The sequence below is a fragment of the Hemiscyllium ocellatum genome, unplaced genomic scaffold, assembly GCF_020745735.1.
Source record: "Hemiscyllium ocellatum isolate sHemOce1 unplaced genomic scaffold, sHemOce1.pat.X.cur. R, whole genome shotgun sequence".
NCBI classification, from domain to species: domain Eukaryota; kingdom Metazoa; phylum Chordata; class Chondrichthyes; order Orectolobiformes; family Hemiscylliidae; genus Hemiscyllium; species Hemiscyllium ocellatum.
The window spans coordinates 2017873-2039387 of NW_026867602.1; the positions used below are offsets into that span (position 1 = coordinate 2017873).

Genomic DNA, 21515 nt, shown 5'->3' on the forward strand with positions numbered 1-21515 from the left:
GCGGCCGGGGGCAGGGGGGGAACCGCGGCCGGGGGCAGGGGGGGAACCGCGGCCGGGGGCAGGGGGGGGAACGGCGGCCGGGGGCAGGGGGGGGAACGGCGGCCGGGGGCAGGGGGGGGACGCGGTCGGGGGCAGAGGGGGACGCGGTCAGGAGTGGGGACAGAGATCCGGCCACTGCCACCTTGGGATGTGGGTTGTGTGGAAACACTTGCCTCTCTTCCTGTTGGCCCGGTCTTTCACCACTAACCCCAGTCCCACCATCTTCGGACCGGCCCCATAAATCTGCAGCTTCTTCAGTTCGGGATTCTTGGCGATGTCTGCCTCTGTGGGCTCCGTCTGGGTGAGGGGGAAGGGAAGGGGGAGTATAACGGGGAAAGGGAAACACCGTGAGGATGACCAAGCCGAGCTGCTCCCCTCCTCCTCCCTCTGTCCCTGTCTGTCTGACATTCCCCTCACTCCTCTCACACTCCCCATCACCCACTGACAGCGCAGCACGCCACGGAAGGGCACAGACTGAACCGCGTTCAGTGAGACCTCGAACACCATCAGAGACCACAGCACAGGCTGGCCTTTCAGGCCCTCCCCAACTGTTCTGTTATCCCATCAGGGCTGACTCTCGTTTCCCCAACCCCGAAGAACCGGACTAGCCCCAGACCGAACGATGGTATCTCTCATAGTTAGCTGTGATCGGGACTGTACAGACTCACAATCCTCGCAGGGTGAAACACAATGGGCCGAATGGCCGCCTCCTGTGCTGTTATCAAGCTCTCTGGACCCTGCCGTCCCTCCCCATTCCCTGGTCAGGGGTGGGCTATGATCCCTCAGACCCCCTTCGAAACCTCGCACATCTCAGCGAGGTGTCTCCCCACCCCCCCTCGTTCTGCTGAACTCCAGAGAAAGAGCAGACAGATTTACCCCCCACCTCAGCAAAGTGCCCGGGGAACCTTCCCCGTGCAGTGCCTGACAGAAACACGGCATTCCCAAAACGTGGACTCCGGAAGTGCCCCACAGGGAGTACAATGGAGATTCCCCTTGCCTGGTTCCTGGGCTGAGGGGATTGTCCCTGTCTGCTCAGGCTGGGTAGTTCGGCTGCAGTCAGGGTTCCATGCTCATTCTGGGAAGGGGGCGATGGTACTGGAGACAGTTGTTGCTGGAAATGTGCAGCAGGTCAGGCAGCATCCAAGATTCTCCTGCTCCTTGGATGCTGCCCGACCTGCTGCGCTTTTCCAGCAACACATTTTCAGCTCTGATCTCCAGCATCTGCAGACCTCACTTCCTCCCTGGAGAAGGTACAGAGGAGATGGAGCAACTCCGCTCTGATGGGAAAGCGGAAAGGCTGGGGGTGTTTACCTCCGAGCAGGGACGCTCAGTGGGAGGGGGGAGTGATCTGATGGAGGTGTACAACACTCTGAGAGGCACAGGCAGAGTCGGGGAGATAAGAAACAACATTCCTTCAGAAAGAAACAACAGGGGCTCAGTGACCAGAGAGGACACAGTCTGAAGGTCAGGAGTGGGAACCTCTGAGAGAGTTTGAGGCCAACTTCTGTTCCCACCCAGAGGATGGTGTGTGTGCGCGTGCGCGCACTCCTGCATATACATATCTGTACGCATAAGCTTGCCTGTGAACAAGTACATGCATATCAGTCAGTGTACGCGCGTGCGCCCCCCCGGCCGTATCCGTCAGTGTACGCGCGTGCGCCCCCCCGGCCGTATCCGTCAGTGTACGCGCGCGCGCCTCCTGGCCGTATCCGTCAGTGTACGCGCGCGCGCCTCCTGGCCGTATCCGTCAGTGTATGCGCGTGCGCCCCCCGGCCGTATCCGTCAGTGTACAGGTGTGTGTGCGCGCCTGTGCATATCCATCTATGTAATGCGCGTGTGCCTGTGCGTATCCATCTATGTACAGATGTGCGCTCCATCAGTGTACGCGCATGTGCCCCTTGCCATATCCATCAGTGTACGCACGTACGCCCCGGGCCGTATCTGTCAGTGTACGCGCGTGCGCCCCTGGCTGTATCGGTCAGTGTACGCGCGTGCGCCCCTGGCTGTATCGGTCAGTGTACAGGTGTGTGCATGCGCCTGTGCATATCTGTTTCTGTAATGCGCGTGTGCCTGTGCTTATCCGTCTATGTATAGATGTGCGCTCGCACATGCCTCTGTGTATCCATCTGTGTACATGTGCACGCCTGCGCATATCTGTGTACATGCACACGTGGGCATAGCTGTCTGTGTACATGCACACACGCACATTTCTGTCTGTGTACAGACGCACACGCGCATGCCTGTGTGTACATGCGCATGCGACCACATATCTATGTACATGTGCATGCCTTTGCATATGTGAGTACATGCGCACGCGCGCATACCTGCACATATCTGTGTTTAGATGCGCATGTGGCATGCCTGCACGTCTGTCTGTGTATGTGAGTGTACGTGTGCATGCCTGTGTACATGTGTGCGCACGCACATCTGTCTGCCTAAGCACGCGGGCATGTATTTGCGCATATCTGTGTACGTGTGAGCTCGCACATGTTTGCGCATTTCTATCTGTGCAGGTTAGGGTGGATTGGACGTGCTAAATTGTCCCCGTAGTGCCCAGGAATGTGCAGGTTAGGGTGGATTGGCCGTGCTAAATTGTCCCATAGTGCCCAGGGATGTGCAGGTTAGGGTGGATTGGCCGTGCTAAATTGTCCCATAGTGCCCAGGGATGTACAGGTTAGGGTGGATTGGCCGTGCTAAATTGTCCCCGTAGTGCCCAGGGATGTACAGGTTAGGGTGGATTGGCCGTGCTAAATTGTCCCGGAGAGCCCAGGGATGTGCAGGTTAGGGTGGATCGGCCGTGCTAAATTGTCCCGTAGTGCCCAGGGATGTGCAGGTTAGGGTGGATTGGCCGTGCTAAATTGTCCCCGTAGTGCCCAGGGATGTGCAGGTTAGGGTGGATTGGCCGTACTAAATTGTCCCCGTAGTGCCCAGGGATGTACAGGTTAGGGTGGATTGGCCGTGCTAAATTGTCCCGGAGAGCCCAGGGATGTGCAGGGTAGGGTGGGTTGGCCGTGCTAAATTGTCCCGGAGAGCCCAGGGATGTGCAGGTTAGGGTGGATTGGCCGTGCTAAATTGTCCCGTAGTGCCCAGGGCTGAACAGGTTAGGGTGGATTGGCCGTGCTAAATTGTCCCGTAGTGCCCAGGGATGTGCAGGTTAGGGTGGGATTGGCCGTGCTAAATTGTCCCTGTAGTGCCCAGGGATGTGCAGGTTAGGGTGGGATTGGCCGTGCTAAATTGTCCCTGTAGTGCCCAGGGATGTGCAGGTTAGGGTGGGATTGGCCGTGCTAAATTGTCCCTGTAGTGCCCAGGGATGTGCAGGTTAGGGTGGGATTGGCCGTGCTAAATTGTCCCCGTAGTGCCCAGGGATGTTCAGGCTAAGTAGGTTAACTGTGGGAAATATCGGGCCGAGGGGTGGGTCTGGGAATGCTCTCCAGATGGTGAGTGTGGATTCAGTGTGCCGAACGGGCTGCCCCCACACTACAGAGCTACTACAACAGGAAGAGCCATAACAGGACCAGCAGTGGAGAAAGCGACAGAAACCAGACAGTGTCTGTGGAGGGTGTAACAGGGTTAACGTGTTAACTTGGTAATAATGGCTTTTCGAAAGCGAAAGGTGCTGGAGAACTGGTTTGACTGAAACGATGTATTTGGCAGGTACGTGAGGAAATAGGAGACAGCTGGTGGTGAGGCCCAGCACCAAGGTCTGGCGGTGAGGGAGGGAGCGAGATTGTAAACGAAGGGTGGGAAACCACCTCGCGCTCTCACAAACACTGGAACATTCCAACATGCCCAGAGAACTAAACCTTGTTCCCACCTTATCACCTCGACATTTCAATTGAGAATTCCACAACTGCAGAGACTGACGCCACGCTACCTATTCCTCGGAGTGGACACATCCCCCACAGCCTGGTCTTCTTTCCCTGTGCTCTGGAGTGGAGAGGATCTCTTCCCTTCCCCATCCAGGTCAAACAATCCCAGGTTCCACCATTCAGTGGGCCCCTGGCTGGTCGGTGACTGAAACCCTTCTCCCCTGCCTTGGGCCCATATCCACTAACAGAGCTGTTTCACCAACATTTCTCTCTCTCTGATTCTAATATACACAACGGATCCAGCATCCACAACTGTTCCTGGAACAGAGTGCCAAGCCTTGACTGAACTATCTCCAGAGAGGCCAGGATCCCAACAGCCATTAGTTACACAGACGTTAACCCAGTGTGCTCAAGGCTAACACTGCTGTTTCTGGCAGCCAGGGTTCCCACATCCGACCAGGCTAACAGCGGGAAGTTGGGAACTCCACCGGGCAGACCAAGTTATAACCACCCCATCAAGACCCCTCGCCCCGCCCTGAAAGAATCTTCTGCAGATAGACTCTCCCTCCAAAGCCCTGTCCCACCATCGGGTCAGAGGCTGGGAATCCTGCAGCGAATGCTCCCCACTTGCCCTGGACAGGGGCAGCTCCAACAACACTCGAGAAGCTCAACACAGTCCAGGGACAGAGCAACCCCCCCCCCCCCCACTCATCGACACACTGACCCCCACCTTCAACACTCACTCCCTCCACCCACACTCGATCGACACACTGACCCCCACCTTCAACACTCACTCCCTCCACACCCCCCACACTCGATCGACACACTGACCCCCACCTTCAACACTCACTCCCTCCACCCCCCCCACACTCGATCGACACACTGACCCCCACCTTCAACACTCACTCCCTCCACCCCCCCCCACACTCGATCGACACACTGACCCCCACCTTCAACACTCACTCCCTCCACCCCCCCCACACTCGATCGACACACTGACCCCCACCTTCAACACTCACTCCCTCCACCCCCCCACACTCGATCGACACACTGACCCCCACCTTCAACACTCTCTCCCTCCACCCCCCCCACACTCGATCGACACACTGACCCCCACCTTCAACACTCACTCCCTCCACTCCCCCCACACTCGATCGACACACTGACCCCCACCTTCAACACTCACTCCCTCCACCCCCCCCCACACTCGATCGACACACTGACCCCCACCTTCAACACTCACTCCCTCCACACCCCCCACACTCGATCGACACACTGACCCCCACCTTCAACACTCACTCCCTCCACCCCCCCACACTCGATCGACACACTGACCCCCACCTTCAACACTCACTCCCTCCACCCCCCACACTCGATCGACACACTGACCCCCACCTTCAACACTCACTCCCTCCACCCCCCCACACTCGATCGACACACTGACCCCCACCTTCAACACTCACTCCCTCCACACCCCCCCACACTCGATCGACACACTGACCCCCACCTTCAACACTCACTCACCCCCACACCCCCCCACACTCGATCGACACACTGACCCCCACCTTCAACACTCACTCCCTCCACCCCCCCACACTCGATCGACACACTGACCCCCACCTTCAACACTCACTCCCTCCACCTCCCCACACTCGATCGACACACTGACCCCCCACCTTCCCTCCCTCTCCCTCCCTGTGGTGTGATTTGGAGCACTGTCCCTCTGACAAGACCGTTCGGCCCTCGTGCCCCTGCTGTGCACAGTCTCTCACCTCAGCCTGCAGTCGCTTGGCTCTGCGGCCGTAGCTGTTCATCTTGGAGGGCTGCACTGACTGCCGCAGAGGGATACTGTGAGGCTTGTACTCACGGTCTTTTTCCTCACTGTCGATCTGTGGGCCAGGCTGGCACTGTCCATGGACAGACAGGGACAAGGTACAGTTATACATCCAACACCGCAGCACCGTCAGACCACGGAGCCCAGAGGCCCAGTCATTCACCTCCCGGCAGTGCCCACTCCCTCAGCACTGACCCTCCCACAGTGCCCGCTCCCTCAGCACTGACGCTCCCACAGCGCCCACTCCCTCAGCACTGACCCTCTGACAGTGCCCGCTCCCTCAGCACTGACCCTCCGACAGTGCGGCACTCCGACAGAACTGACCCTCCGACAGCCCCCACCCCCTCAGCACTGACCCTCCCACAGCGCCCACTCCCTCAGCACTGACGCTCCCTCAGCACTGACCCTCCGACAGTGCGGCACTCCCTCAGCACTGACCCTCCGACAGTGCGGCACTCCCTCAGCACTGACCCTCCGACAGTGCGGCACTCCCTCAGCACTGACCCTCCGACAGTGCGGCACTCCCTCAGCACTGACCCTCCGACAGTGCGGCACTCCCTCAGCACTGACCCTCCCACAGTGCTGCACTCCCTCAGCACTGACCCTCCCACAGTGCTGCACTCCCTCAGCACTGACCCTCCCACAGCGCCCACTCCCTCAGCACTGACGCTCCCACAGCGCTGACCCTCTCATAGTGCCCCCTCCCACAGCCCTGACCCTCCCACAGCCCTGACCCTCCCACAGCCCTGACCCTCCCACAGCCCTGACCCTCCCACAGCCCTGACCCTCCCACAGCCCCCACTCCCGCAGCGCTGACCCTCCCACAGCGCCCAACCCCTCAGCACTGACCCTCCGACAGCGCCCGCAGCATTGACCCTCCCTCAGCGCTGACCCTCCCACAGCACCCGCTCCCTCAGCACTGACCCTCCCACAGCGCCCGCTCCCTCAGCACTGACCCTCCCACAGCGCCCGCTCCCTCAGCACTGACCCTCCGACAGTGCGGCGCTCCCTCAGCACTGACCCTCCGACAGTGCGGCGCTCCCTCAGCACTGACCCTCCGACAGTGCGGCGCTCCCTCAGCACTGACCCTCCGACAGTGCGGCACTCCCTCAGCACTGACCCTCCGACAGTGCGGCACTCCCTCAGCACTGACCCTCCGACAGTGCGGCACTCCCTCAGCACTGACCCTCCGACAGTGCGGAACTCCCTCAGCACTGACCCTCCCACAGTGCTGCACTCCCTCAGCACTGACCCTCCCACAGCGCCCACTCCCTCAGCGCTGACGCTCCCACAGCGCTGACCCTCTCATAGTGCCCCCTCCCACAGCCCTGACCCTCCCACAGCCCTGACCCTCCCACAGCCCTGACCCTCCCACAGCCCTGACCCTCCCACAGCCCTGACCCTCCCACAGCCCTGACCCTCCCACAGCCCCCACTCCCGCAGCGCTGACCCTCCCACAGCGCCCAACCCCTCAGCACTGACCCTCCGACAGCGCCCGCTCCCTCAGCACTGACCCTCCCACAGTGCTGCACTCCCTCAGCACTGACCCTCCCACAGCGCCCACTCCCTCAGCGCTGACGCTCCCACAGCGCTGACCCTCTCATAGTGCCCCCTCCCACAGCCCTGACCCTCCCACAGCCCTGACCCTCCCACAGCCCTGACCCTCCCACAGCCCTGACCCTCCCACAGCCCTGACCCTCCCACAGCCCTGACCCTCCCACAGCCCCCACTCCCGCAGCGCTGACCCTCCCACAGCGCCCAACCCCTCAGCACTGACCCTCCGACAGCGCCCGCAGCATTGACCCTCCCTCAGCGCTGACCCTCCCACAGCGCCCGCTCCCTCAGCACTGACCCTCCCACAGCGCCCGCTCCCTCAGCACTGACCCTCCCACAGCGCCCGCTCCCTCAGCACTGACCCTCCCACAGCCCCCGCTCCCTCAGCACTGACCCTCCGACAGTGCGGCACTCCCTCAGCACTGACCCTCCGACAGTGCGGCACTCCCTCAGCACTGACCCTCCGACAGTGCGGCACTCCCTCAGCACTGACCCTCCGACAGTGCGGCACTCCCTCAGCACTGACCCTCCGACAGTGCGGCACTCCCTCAGCACTGACCCTCCCACAGTGCGGCACTCCCTCAGCACTGACCCTCCCACAGTGCTGCACTCCCTCAGCACTGACCCTCCCACAGCGCCCACTCCCTCAGCACTGACGCTCCCACAGCGCTGACCCTCTCATAGTGCCCCCTCCCACAGCCCTGACCCTCCCACAGCCCTGACCCTCCCACAGCCCTGACCCTCCCACAGCCCTGACCCTCCCACAGCCCTGACCCTCCCACAGCCCCCAACCCCTCAGCACTGACCCTCCGACAGCGCCTGCAGCATTGACCCTCCCTCAGCACTGACCCTCCGACAGCGCCTGCAGCATTGACCCTCCCTCAGCGCTGACCCTCCCACAGCGCCCGCTCCCTCGGCACTGACCCTCCCACAGCGCCCGCTCCCTCGGCACTGACCCTCCGACAGCGCCCGCTCCCTCGGCACTGACCCTCCGACAGTGCGGCACTCCCTCGGCACTGACCCTCCGACAGTGCGGCACTCCCTCGGCACTGACCCTCCGACAGTGCGGCACTCCCTCGGCACTGACCCTCCGACAGTGCGGCACTCCCTCGGCACTGACCCTCCGACAGTGCGGCACTCCCTCGGCACTGACCCTCCGACAGTGCGGCACTCCCTCGGCACTGACCCTCCGACAGTGCGGCACTCCCTCGGCACTGACCCTCCGACAGTGCGGCACTCCCTCGGCACTGACCCTCCGACAGTGCGGCACTCCCTCGGCACTGACCCTCCGACAGTGCGGCACTCCCTCGGCACTGACCCTCCGACAGTGCGGCACTCCCTCGGCACTGACCCTCCGACAGTGCGGCACTCCCTCGGCACTGACCCTCCGACAGTGCGGCACTCCCTCGGCACTGACCCTCCGACAGTGCTGCACTCCCTCGGCACTGACCCTCCGACAGTGCGGCACTCCCTCGGCACTGACCCTCCCACAGCCCCCGCTCCCTCGGCACTGACCCTCCCACAGCCCCCGCTCCATCAGCACTGACCCTCCCACAGCACCCACCCCCTCAGCCCTGACCCTCCTCCAGCCCTGACCCTCCCACAGCCCCCGCTCCCTCAGCCCTGACCCTCCCACAGCCCCCACCCCCTCAGCCCTGACCCTCCTCCAGCCCTGACCCTCCTCCAGCCCTGACCCTCCTCCAGCCCTGACCCTCCTCCAGCCCTGACCCTCCTCCAGCCCTGACCCTCCTCCAGCCCTGACCCTCCTCCAGCCCTGACCCTCCTCCAGCCCTGACCCTCCTCCAGCCCTGACCCTCCTCCAGCCCTGACCCTCCTCCAGCCCTGACCCTCCTCCAGCCCTGACCCTCCTCCAGCCCTGACCCTCCTCCAGCCCTGACCCTCCTCCAGCCCTGACCCTCCTCCAGCCCTGACCCTCCTCCAGCCCTGACCCTCCTCCAGCCCTGACCCTCCTCCAGCCCTGACCCTCCTCCAGCCCTGACCCTCCTCCAGCCCTGACCCTCCTCCAGCCCTGACCCTCCTCCAGCCCTGACCCTCCTCCAGCCCTGACCCTCCTCCAGCCCTGACCCTCCTCCAGCCCTGACCCTCCTCCAGCCCTGACCCTCCTCCAGCCCTGACCCTCCTCCAGCCCTGACCCTCCTCCAGCCCTGACCCTCCTCCAGCCCTGACCCTCCTCCAGCCCTGACCCTCCTCCAGCCCTGACCCTCCTCCAGCCCTGACCCTCCTCCAGCCCTGACCCTCCTCCAGCCCTGACCCTCCTCCAGCCCTGACCCTCCTCCAGCCCTGACCCTCCTCCAGCCCTGACCCTCCTCCAGCCCTGACCCTCCTCCAGCCCTGACCCTCCTCCAGCCCTGACCCTCCTCCAGCCCTGACCCTCCTCCAGCCCTGACCCTCCTCCAGCCCTGACCCTCCTCCAGCCCCCACGCCTCCCACAGCCCCCACGCCTCCCACAGCCCCCACGCCTCCCACAGCCCCCACGCCTCCCACAGCCCCCACGCCTCCCACAGCCCCCACGCCTCCCACAGAGCCCACGCCTCCCACAGAGCCCACGCCTCCCACAGCGCCCACCCTCCCACAGCGCCCACCCTCCCACAGCGCCCACCCTCCCACAGCGCCCACCCTCCCACAGCGCCCACCCTCCCACAGCGCCCACCCTCCCACAGCGCCCACCCTCCCACAGCGCCCACCCTCCCACAGCCCTGACCCTCCCCCAGCCCTGACCCTCCCCCAGCCCTGACCCTCCCACAGCCCCCACGCCCCCCACAGCGCCCACCCTCCCACAGCGCCCACCCTCCCACAGCGCCCACCCTCCCACAGCGCCCACCCTCCCACAGCGCCCACCCTCCCACAGCGCCCACCCTCCCACAGCGCCCACCCTCCCACAGCGCCAACTCCCTCGGTGCCGACCCTCCCACAGCGCCCGTTCCCTTGGTGCCCACCCTCCCACAGCGCCCACCCTCCCACAGCGCCCACCCTCCCACAGCGCCCACCCTCCCACAGCGCCCACCCTCCCACAGCGCCCACCCTCCCACAGCGCCCACCCTCCCATAGCGCCCACTCCCTCAGCACTGACCCTCCCACAGCCCCCACCCTCCCACAGCGCCCACTTACCGCTAGGCTGGCTCCGGACTGGAAGGTGTCGAAAGGATAGATGACCCTCTCGTAGTGAGAGCGCAGCAGGGATCCGATCCCCTTCCCAGGTGGATAGCCCAGCCGCTGGGCTACCCTAGACCACCGCCGGTCCCTACAGATGGCTTCATAGCCTCCCTCCTCGATGACAATCTGGGAAAAGGTAGCAGTGACGCAGAGCGGAGTGAGCAACGGGAGAATGCCTGACATGGAATTCACCCCCTTCCCCAAGGAGGGTGTTCACTCATTTCCAGGACTCGGGGCATGGAAAATCCAAACTAACAACAACTCAATCTCAAGACAGCGCTAGTCCCGGGACGGTTTGATGAGGGGACAGTGTAGAGGGAGCTTTACTCTGTATCTAACCCCGTGCTGTCCCTGTCCCTGGGAGTGTTTGATGGGCGACAGTGTAGAGGGAGCTTTACTCTGTATCTAACCCCGTGCTGTCCCTGTCCCTGGGAGTGTTTGATGGGGGGACAGTGTAGAGGGAGCTTTACTCTGTATCTAACCCCGTGCTGTCCCTGTCCCTGGGAGTGTTTGATGGGGGACAGTGTAGAGGGAGCTTTACTCTATCTAACCCCGTGCTGTCCCTGTCCCTGGGAGTGTTTGATGGGGGACAGTGTAGAGGGAGCTTTACTCTGTATCTAACCCCATGCTGTCCCTGGGAGTGTTTGATGGGAGACAGTGTAGAGGGAGCTTTACTCTGTATCTAACCCCGTGCTGTCCCTGTCCCTGGGAGTGTTTGATGGGGGGGGCAGTGTAGAGGGAGCTTTACTCTGTATCTAACCCCGTGCTGTCCCTGTCCCTGGGAGTGTTTGATGGGGGACAGTGTAGAGAGAGCGCCCCTCAGTGTGGGAGAGGTGTGAAGATTACGAAGCCCCTCTGCATTGCTCTGGCCTCCATTACCTTGTTCAGACTGTACAAGTCTAAGATACGCCGCTCCACGTTGGGAATTTTTAATGTGGACCCCTGGAGCTCCCAGAACTTGGCGATCTGATCCAGGAAGTTTAACTTCACTCGGGTCTGCGCCTGTTCATAAACAAACCAGGGAGAGGCTGAGAGAGAATGAACACCGCACAGCGGGAGGGGGAGGGGGAAACCGAGTCTGTGTCCCAGCCCCAGGCACTGGATCATCACCCAGAGGGTCAGCCCCCAACTGCCTTCACTCACAACTGTTCAGGAGGGGAAGGCTGAACACATCTCAGCTCCCCACCCCAACCCCGCCCGCATCCTCCCCCAGACCACCCCCACCCCCACCCCAACCCCGCCCGCATCCTCCCCCAGACCACCCCCACCCCCACCCCAACCCCGCCCGCATCCTCCCCCAGACCACCCCCACCCCCACCCCAACCCCGTCCGCATCCTCCCCCAGACCACCCCCACCCCCACCCCAACCCCGTCCGCATCCTCCCCCAGACCACCCCCACCCCCACCCCAACCCCGTCCGCATCCTCCCCCAGACCACCCCCACCCCCACCCCAACCCCGTCCGCATCCTCCCCCAGACCATTCCCATCCCCCACCCCAACCCTGTCCGCATCCTCCCCCAGACCACCCCCGTCCCCCCCACCCCAACCCCGCCCGCATCCTCCCCCAGACCACCCCCGTCCCCCACCCCAACCCCGTCCGCATCCTCCCCCAGACCACTCCCGTTCCCCCCCACCCCAACCCTGTCCGCATCCTCCCCCAGACCATTCCCGTCCCCCCCACCCCAACCCCGCCCGCATCCTCCCCCAGACCACCCCCGTCCCCCACCCCAACCCCGTCCGCATCCTCCCCCAGACCACCCCCACCCCCACCCCAACCCCGTCCGCATCCTCCCCCAGACCACCCCCGTCCCCCACCCCAACCCCGCCCGCATCCTCCCCCAGACCACCCCCGTCCCCCACCCCAACCCCGTCCGCATCCTCCCCCAGACCACCCCACCCCCACCCCAACCCCGCCCGCATCCTCCCCCAGACCACCCCCACCCCCACCCCAACCCCGTCCGCATCCTCCCCCAGACCACCCCCACCCCCACCCCAACCCCGTCCGCATCCTCCCCCAGACCATTCCCGTCCCCCCCCTCCCCCAGACCACTCCCGTCCCCCCCACCCCAACCCCGCCCGCATCCTCCCCCAGACCATTCCCGTCCCCCCCACCCCAACCCCGTCCGCATCCTCCCCCAGACCATTCCCGTCCCCCCCACCCCAACCCCGTCCGCATCCTCCCCCAGACCATTCCCGTCCCCCCCACCCCAACCCCGTCCGCATCCTCCCCCAGACCATTCCCGTCCCCCAGACCATTCCCGTCCCCCACCCCAACCCCGTCCGCATCCTCCCCCAGACCATTCCCGTCCTCCCCACCCCAACCCCGTCCGCATCCTCCCCCAGACCATTCCCGTCCCCCACCCCAACCCCGTCCGCATCCTCCCCCAGACCATTCCCGTCCTCCCCACCCCAACCCCGCCCGCATCCTCCCCCAGACCACTCCCGTCCTCCCCACCCCAACCCCGCCCGCATCCTCCCCCAGACCACTCCCGCCCCCCCACCCCAACCCCGCCCGCATCCTCCCCCAGACCACTCCCGCCCCCCCCACCCCAACCCCGCCCGCATCCTCCCCCAGACCACTCCCATCCCCCCACCCCCTTCCTTCAGCCCCTAATCTCTCCCCTCTCCCCCAACCCCTTCCTTCAGCCCCCAATCTCTCCCCTCTCCCCCAACCCCTTCCTTCAGCCCCCAATTTCTCCCCTCTCCCCCAACCCCTTCCTTCAGCCCCCAATCTCTCCCCACCCCTGCCCCCCCAACCCCTTCCTTCAGCCCCCAATCTCTCCCCACCCCTGCCCCCCCAACCCCTTCCTTCAGCCCCCAATCTCTCCCCTCCCCCCCAACCCCTTCCTTCAGCCCCCAATCTCTCCCCACCCCTGCCCCCCCAACCCCTTCCTTCAGCCCCCAATCTCTCCCCACCCCTGCCCCCCCAACCCCTTCCTTCAGCCCCCAATCTCTCCCCACCCCTGCCCCCCCAACCCCTTCCTTCAGCCCCCAATCTCTCCCCTCTCCCCCAACCCCTTCCTTCAGCCCCTAATCTCTCCCCTCTCCCCCAACCCCTTCCTTCAGCCCCTAATCTCTCCCCTCTCCCCCAACCCCTTCCTTCAGCCCCCAATCTCTCCCCACCCCTGCCCCCCCAACCCCTTCCTTCAGCCCCCAATCTCTCCCCACCCCTGCCCCCCCAACCCCTTCCTTCAGCCCCCAATCTCTCCCCACCCCTGCCCCCCCAACCCCTTCCTTCAGCCCCCAATCTCTCCCCACCCCTGCCCCCCCAACCCCTTCCTTCAGCCCCCGATCTCTCCCCTCTCCCCCAACCCCTTCCTTCAGCCCCCAATCTCTCCCCTCTCCCCCAACCCCTTCCTTCAGCCCCCAATCTCTCCCCACCCCTGCCCCCCCAACCCCTTCCTTCAGCCCCCCAACCCCTCCCCCCGATGCGCTCACCTCCAACTCGTTGAGGCGCTGGATCCGTGGAGTGAACTTGAAGTTATCCACCTCAACGGCAAACGGGGGCTGCCAGTCCTTGGGGGGGGGGGGGGGGGGGGGGGGAGGAGAGAAATGGGACGTTAGAATCCAAGCTGAGCACCCTCCCCACGAGGGAGCCCTCCAGGCCCTACGCCAGCAGTTTGTAAACACCCCCTCACCCTCACCAACCCGCCTGCCTCTGACCATGCACAGCCACAGCCCAGTCCCATCCCCGCCTCCCACCTGCGATCACCCTCGCGAAGCCCTCCCAGGACCCAGGCCCCAGCGGCTGGGGGACTATTTGGGACCTGTCCCCAGCTGCCCCCCCCCCCCCGCCAGGAACTGCCTGACTAAGGCCTGTGTGGGGGGGGGGGGGGGGGGGGGGCCAGTTTCAGATCCGACCTACAATCAGAGAGGGGTAAGGACAGCAAACCAGACACCAACCGACGGGGGGTAGCACCGTCACTGGCAACGTTCTACTGAACGGAGTTTAATTCCAGCTGCGGCTCAGTGTTCCCAGAGTATATCCCCCCCCTCCCACCCCACAATGTGGGGGGGTGACCTGATCAAGGTCTGTAAAACCACAAGGGGCAGGGACAAGGGGGATAGCCGACAGTGTTTCTCCAGGGAAGGAGATTGTAAACCGAGGGGGGGGGTGGGTTTACAGTGAGGGTAAGAGAAATGTGAAAGGGTCGCAGGCTGTGTAGGGAGAGGGGTGAATCCCTGGAAGGGGCTGTCAGAGGTGGGGGTGGGGAGTACAGTATTGTAGGAAACATTGGGACAGGTCCGTGGATGAGAAGGGAGTGGAGGTGTACGGTGCAAACTCAGGCCAAACGGGAGGTGATTCACTGCGATAACGGGGCAGCACGGACCAGATGGGCCAAAGGGCCTGTGGCCATGCTGTAAGCCACTCCGTTAGCCCAGGGAGCTGTGACCCAGACCCAGGGGCGGATGAGAGTGGAGACTGGGAGGAACGCCGTCTCTCAGAAGGGGTTGGGAGAGTCTGTGCCCAGAGTGGGGAAGGGGATCAGACACGCGATCTCTCTGGCTGGGAGGGCGGGCTGGGGGTGTATTAATAAGCTGAGAACTTCACAGCTAAAACGTCAGCGACAGCAATCCTCAATTGCTGTCAAAACCACCAAAGGGTTCAGTGCTGCGCTTTCCAGAAAGGAAAGCTGCCGTCCGGACAGACTGGGGCTATCACACGGCTAATAAATCCAGGCCCCCCATCAACACGGCCGCAGCCTCACAGGGCTGAGAGACAGAGCTCAGCAAGGACACTGTCACAGCTCACGGTACACCGAGGGAACGGCCCGCACAGCCGGGTCTACACGGTCACGGCCCACACGGCCGGGTCTACATGGTCACGGTACACCGAGGGAACGGCCCACACAGCCGGGTCTACACGGTCACGGTACACTGAGGGAACGGCCCACACAGCCGGGTCTACACGGTCACGGCCCACACAGCCGGGTCTACACGGTCACGGTACACCGAGGGAACGGCCCACACAGCCGGGTCTACACGGTCACGGTACACTGAGGGAACGGCCCATACAGCCGGGTCTACACGGTCACGGTACACCGAGGGAACGGCCCACACAGCCGGGTCTACACGGTCACGGTACACCGAGGGAACGGCCCACACGGCCGGGTCTACACGGTCACGGTACACCGAGGGAACGGCCCACACGGCCGGGTCTACACGGTCACGGTACACCGAGGGAACGGCCCACACGGCCGGGTCTACACGGTCACGGTACACCGAGGGAACGGCCCACACAGCCGGGTCTACACGGTCACGGTACACCGAGGGAACGGCCCACACGGCCGGGTCTACACGGTCACGGTACACCGAGGGAACGGCCCACACAGCCGGGTCTACACGGTCACGGTACACTGAGGGAACGGCCCACACAGCCGGGTCTACACGGTCACAATCACAACCCGAGGGGTAACTGCTTCTTTACAAACAAACAGCACGTTAGGGCACTTAGTGCAGGGACACACACACACACACTCCCACACACAGACAGGGGGACAGACACACTCCCACACACAGGCAGGGGGACAGACACACTCCCACACACGGGCAGGCAGGGGGACAGACACACTCCCACACACGGGCAGGCAGGGGGACAGACACACTCCCACACACGGGCAGGGGGACAGACACACTCCCACACACGGGCAGGCAGGGGGACAGACACACTCCCACACACGGGCAGGCAGGGGGACAGACACACTCCCACACACGGGCAGGCAGGGGGACAGACACACTCCCACACACGGGCAGGCAGGGGGACAGACACACTCCCACACACGGGCAGGCAGGGGGACAGACACACTCCCACACACGGGCAGGCAGGGGGACAGACACACTCCCACACACGGGCAGGCAGGGGGACAGACACACTCCCACACACAGGCAGGCAGGGGGACAGACACACTCCCACCCACACACAGGCAGGGGGACAGACACACTCCCACCCACACACAGGCAGGGGGACAGACACACTCCCACACACACACAGGCAGGGGGACAGACACACTCCCACCCACACACAGGCAGGGGGACAGACACACTCCCACCCACACACACACACACTCCCACCCACACACAGGCAGGGGGACAGACACACTCCCACACACGGGCAAGCAAGGGGACAGACACACTCCCACACACGGGCAGGCAGGGGGACAGACACACTCCCACACACGGGCAGGCAGGGGGACAGACACACTCCCACTCACGGGCAGGGGGACAGACACACTCCCACTCACGGGCAGGGGGACAGACACACTCCCACCCACACACAGGCAGGGGGACAGACGCACTCCCACCCACACACAGGCAGGGGGACAGACGCACTCCCACCCACACACAGGCAGGGGGACAGACGCACTCCCACCCACACACAGGCAGGGGGACAGACGCACTCCCACCCACACACAGGCAGGGGGACAGACACACTCCCACCCACACACAGGCAGGGGGACAGACACACTCCCACACACAGGCAGGCAGGGGGACAGACACATTCCCACACACAGGCAAGCAGGGGGACAGACACACTCCCACCCACAGGCAGGCAGGGGGACAGACACACTCCCACCCACAGGCAGGCAGGGGGACAGACACACTCCCACCCACACGCAGGCAGGGGGACAGACACACTCCCACACACGGGCAGGCAGGGGGACAGACACACTCCCACACACGGGCAGGCAGGGGGACAGACACACTCCCACCCACACACAGGCAGGGGGACAGACACACTCCCACACACAGGCAGGCAGTGGGGTAGACAGGGAAATATACAGACAGGCAGACAGGGGCATGTACAGTCAGACACAGGCTCAGTGCCTTCACACTGCAGTGAAGTGTGGGGTCATTTGCCCTGTGCCATGTAATGGTGGCTGCCCTGTGGAGAACCCATTTACCCCGGGTAGTGGGTGGCCCCTGAGAAAGCAGGGCAGTGCAGAGACGAGACAGACTGGAGCAGGAACCCTCCCTTAGGCAACAGAGATGGGGAATTGGATAAGCCATCTGCTGGGGATAGAAACCAAACCACTAAATAACACACTCCAAATCCCCCAGAGGGCACAACTGTTTGTCTGCTGCCTCTTCGCAGACAAAGACGTGTCTCTGTGTACTGAGCGATGACCCTTCCCTCACTGTCAGTGGTACTCAGAGGTAGGAGTGCTGTGGGGAACATCTCCCTACCCAACTCACCCCCTTTACCCAGAGGAGAGACCCACCGAGAGCAGGGGAGCTGCACAAATTGCCCCAAACGACAGACAAACTGCAGTAAGGTTGGCGAGATTTATGGGAGGGGTATATACTGAGTGAAGGACCCTTTTATAGGGTCAAGGCTGATCATTCAGCCCCCCCCCCCCCCACTCTTCACTGTCTGCTTTCAACCCTATAGCCCCAAGAGCTATATCTAACTTCTCAAAAACGTAACAGGTTGGCTTCAATCGCTCTCTGTCGCGGGAAATCCCAGGGGCTTCCTGGGGGAAGACATTTCTCCTCAGCTCAGTCCTGCCCCATATCCTGAAACTGGGAGGCTGTGGTTCCAGACTCCCTGGCCCTTCTGTCTTTCCCCTGTCTAGGCCTGTTCGACAATTCTGAGAGATGCACACCCCACCCCCCCCTCACTTTTGTAAACTCCAGTGAATATCGCCCTGAACGATCCAGTCACACAGACACGGGCACACAGTAAAAGACGCGTTTTAGCTGACGAGCTCACAAATTCAAATTTCGCTTTGTTGCTGAGGAGGGGGGGTCTGGGTGGTCTGATATGTGGGTCACTTGCTGATGGAATGTGGGAACTGATGGGGAAGGCGGCTGAGAGGACATTGGGTTTTATTCCAAGGGAAATGGGAGGACAGAGATCAGGAAGACTTGGTCCACCCGTACAGGGTGTTGGAGGGACCCCACAGGGAGCACTGGGTCCAGTTCAGCTACCCCCCCCCCCCCCCTCACCGAGGGAGGGATAGACTCACACCAGGGGCAGTTCAGGGAAGGTTCCCTCAGCTGCTCCCTGGGGTGAAGGGGTCTCTCTTCAGAGGAGACAGTTGGCCCTGTCCCCTTCAGGGTTGCGTAGAGCGAGAGGGGGCGATGGCTTTAGAACAACACAGATCAAAGGTTACGGGGAGAACCTCATCAGCCAGGATTAGTGGGGTAGCAGATGTGATGGGCTGAATAGCCTATCCTCTGCTCTGATTATGGTCTATCCTTTTTGAGGGACAGGGATTGAGGGGGTGGAGGTGGAGAGGATATTCCCCCCACCCACCCATGGAAACATTGGAAGTGGGGGGGGGAACAGTTTCAGAATGAGGGTGTACCCATGGGAGAGAGAGAGAGAGATGGGGAGCAATACCTTTCTCTGACGGGATGGCGAGGCTGTGGGGAGCTGTGCTCTCTGTGGGTCCGGCTAGGTGAATGTATTCAAGGTGGAGTTAGAGGGAATTGGATCGCATTTGGGGAAATTAGGAATTACTGGGCTTGGATGGGGCAGGGGGGCTCTTCTGTCGTTATGTTTATATATCTACAGTTTTGTAGCGGGGGGGGAAGAGGGGAGGGGAAGCGAGAGAGGGGAGGGGGAGCGAGAGAGAGATAGAGGGGAGGGGGAGAGAGAGAGGGGAGGGGTGGGGGAGAGCGAGAGCTGGCAGGAGCCTCTCGTACATCACTGAGCCTGCTGTTTTGGTGAAAACCAAACGCCTGACTAAGCCGTATTGCGACACCAGTGCTGAACCCTGGTGAAAACAAACCACCTCCCCCCTCCCCCCACCCCCCCTTCTCACAGCTTCCTGTCAGCTTGTCAGAACACAGCTCTGACCTGAAGGCCCTGTGAAAATTAGTCAGCAGTAAACACTCCCTCCCCTCCCTCCCTCCGCCCCCAACAACCTCCCCAGTACAGGACACAAAGGAAACAAGGACTGGGGGGGGGGGGGGGGGGGGGGGGGGGGGGGGTGTTTTTTAAAAAGCCCATTTCCAAGCACACAGAATGACATCAGACCGGAGGAGCTGCTGGGGAGCTGCCAGGACGGTGGTTAGATAAAGCAGACAGCACCGTGGGCTTGATGTTATAAACAAGCAGAGAGCACAGATCGGACTCAACGTATATCAAACACTGGCTCTCAGCTGGGGGGCTCTGTCCGGGACCCTGGGTCGGACACTGAAAACCCGAGAGAGAGAGACAGGGGAGCGAAACCACTCCAGGGATGGGTGGGGATAAGCTGGGGAGCACCACAGGGAGTAACGCTGGGCCCACAATTACTTACACTATGTATATGATGCACTGGGATCTGGGAGAGTGTATATCCCACTCTCAGTTCTGCAAGTGACAAAAACTGACCATAAGAAACAGGAAGTGGATGAGGCCATTCAGCCCACAGGCCTGCTCCACCATTCTACAGGATCATGGTGGATCCAACATTTCTCACCTCCACTTTCCTGCATTTGTCCTGGAATTCTGGATTCCCTGATTGGTAGAGAATCTCTCTCAGCCTTAACTATACACAAGGTCTCTGGCCCCACCGCTCTGTGGCAAAGACACTTACTCCCCGAGAGAAGCAATGCCCCCTCAGCCCCTTTAAGCTGAGACTACGCCCTAGCCTCTCGGTGTTTGTCCTGTCAAACCCGTTAGGAATCCTCCATTTTTCAGTGAGATCACCCCTCATCCTTACAAACACCAGGGAGGGGCGTTCCACCTTTGCTCAGACTATCCCCTCCATACCAGGGATCATCCCAGCTAACCTTCCCTGAACTGTCTGCAATGAAATGAGACCTTCCCATAAATACAGGGTGAAAACTGCTCACAGTACTTCGGGAGGGGGGGGGGGCAGACAGGGTGAGGGGTGGGGGGGCAGTGTAACAGACATTATACTGGAACCTGACCCAGCTGTGTCAGTTTGGTAGGACCTATCCTGCAGCACCCTGCTTTGGACAGAAGGTGTGCAGGGGTTTTGGGATATTCTCGCACACGGCCTGTTTCCCATCGCAGAGTGAAGCAACCAGAATTTCGAGCTGTGATAGTCGATGCTGGTTAAGATGGTGCAGAGATACAGCTGGTGGAGGAGAGAACAGGTGCCGATCTGTCGAGCCTTTTCGAAGCATTTATTTACAGTCCTCTCCACAAGGAGACACCTGCCTGTGTAACCACCAATGTATCAGGGTGCAGCTATTTCCAGAGGCATGAGTGATTTCCCCACTTCCTGCCCAGCACCTGTTACTGCAGCTTCACTCTCATCCAAACACGCAGCCACGCTCTCTACATTCACACCGGGATTACCCTCCCGAAAATGGTCGCACCGGCCAGGAAAGGTTTTGGGGGGAAGCTGAGAAAGATAACTGTGTATGGGCTCAGGGGAGTGGGCGACAGAACTCCAACTCAAACGCTTGGCCCACCTTCGAACACATTGCAGTCCCAGTTCACACCTTGATTACTGGTGGATGTTATACCAGTTACAAAGGGCCACTTATGACAGATACTCCCTGCAATGATCCAGGCTGGAGTTTGCTGAGGACTGTACCATACACAGCACCAGGCCACAATGTGAACAATATTCAGGTTAGGGTGCGTACACATCTGGCAATGACCATCCCCAACGAGAGGGAATCTAACAATCCCACCCACCACTCTCAACATCCTGGGGGGTTACCACCGACCACAAGCTGAATTGGGACCCAGCCCCAGATCAATACAGGAGCCCAAAGCCCAATACATCCCCCCAAAGCCCTGTCCCACCATCGGGTCAGAGGCTGGGAATCCTGCAGCGAGTAACTCCCCTCCTGACTCTCCCCCAAAGCCCTGTCCCACCATCGGGTCAGAGGCTGGGAATCCTGCAGCGAGTAACTCCCCTCCTGACTCTCCCCACAAAGCCCTGTCCCACCATCGGGTCAGAGGCTGGGAATCCTGCAGCGAGTAACTCCCCTCCTGACTCTCCCCCCAAAGCCCTGTCCCACCATCGGGTCAGAGTCTGGGAATCCTGCAGCGAGTAACTCCCCTCCTGACTCTGTCCCCATAGCATGCCCACCTCTGTGACTGCCACTCCCTCCAACACCGATGTATACCAGTTGCAGTGTGCAGTGACTCACTGAGGCTCCTCCGACAGCAGCTTCCAAACCCCCACCTCCA

General features: G+C 62.1%; 1 protein-coding gene across 1 annotated transcript in view; it reads right to left on the minus strand.

Annotated features, from left to right (window-relative positions):
* Nucleotides 1–21515, minus strand: part of kdm5c (lysine demethylase 5C) — a 121072-nt gene that overhangs the window by 81921 nt on the left and 17636 nt on the right. The window contains exons 2-6 of the mRNA XM_060822414.1: nucleotides 13850–13927; nucleotides 11290–11412; nucleotides 10366–10536; nucleotides 5621–5755; nucleotides 213–336 (exon numbers count right to left, since the gene is read on the minus strand). Of these exons, the coding sequence (XP_060678397.1) occupies nucleotides 213–336; nucleotides 5621–5755; nucleotides 10366–10536; nucleotides 11290–11412; nucleotides 13850–13927 (631 nt within the window). The remainder of the gene's footprint in view (nucleotides 1–212; nucleotides 337–5620; nucleotides 5756–10365; nucleotides 10537–11289; nucleotides 11413–13849; nucleotides 13928–21515) is intronic.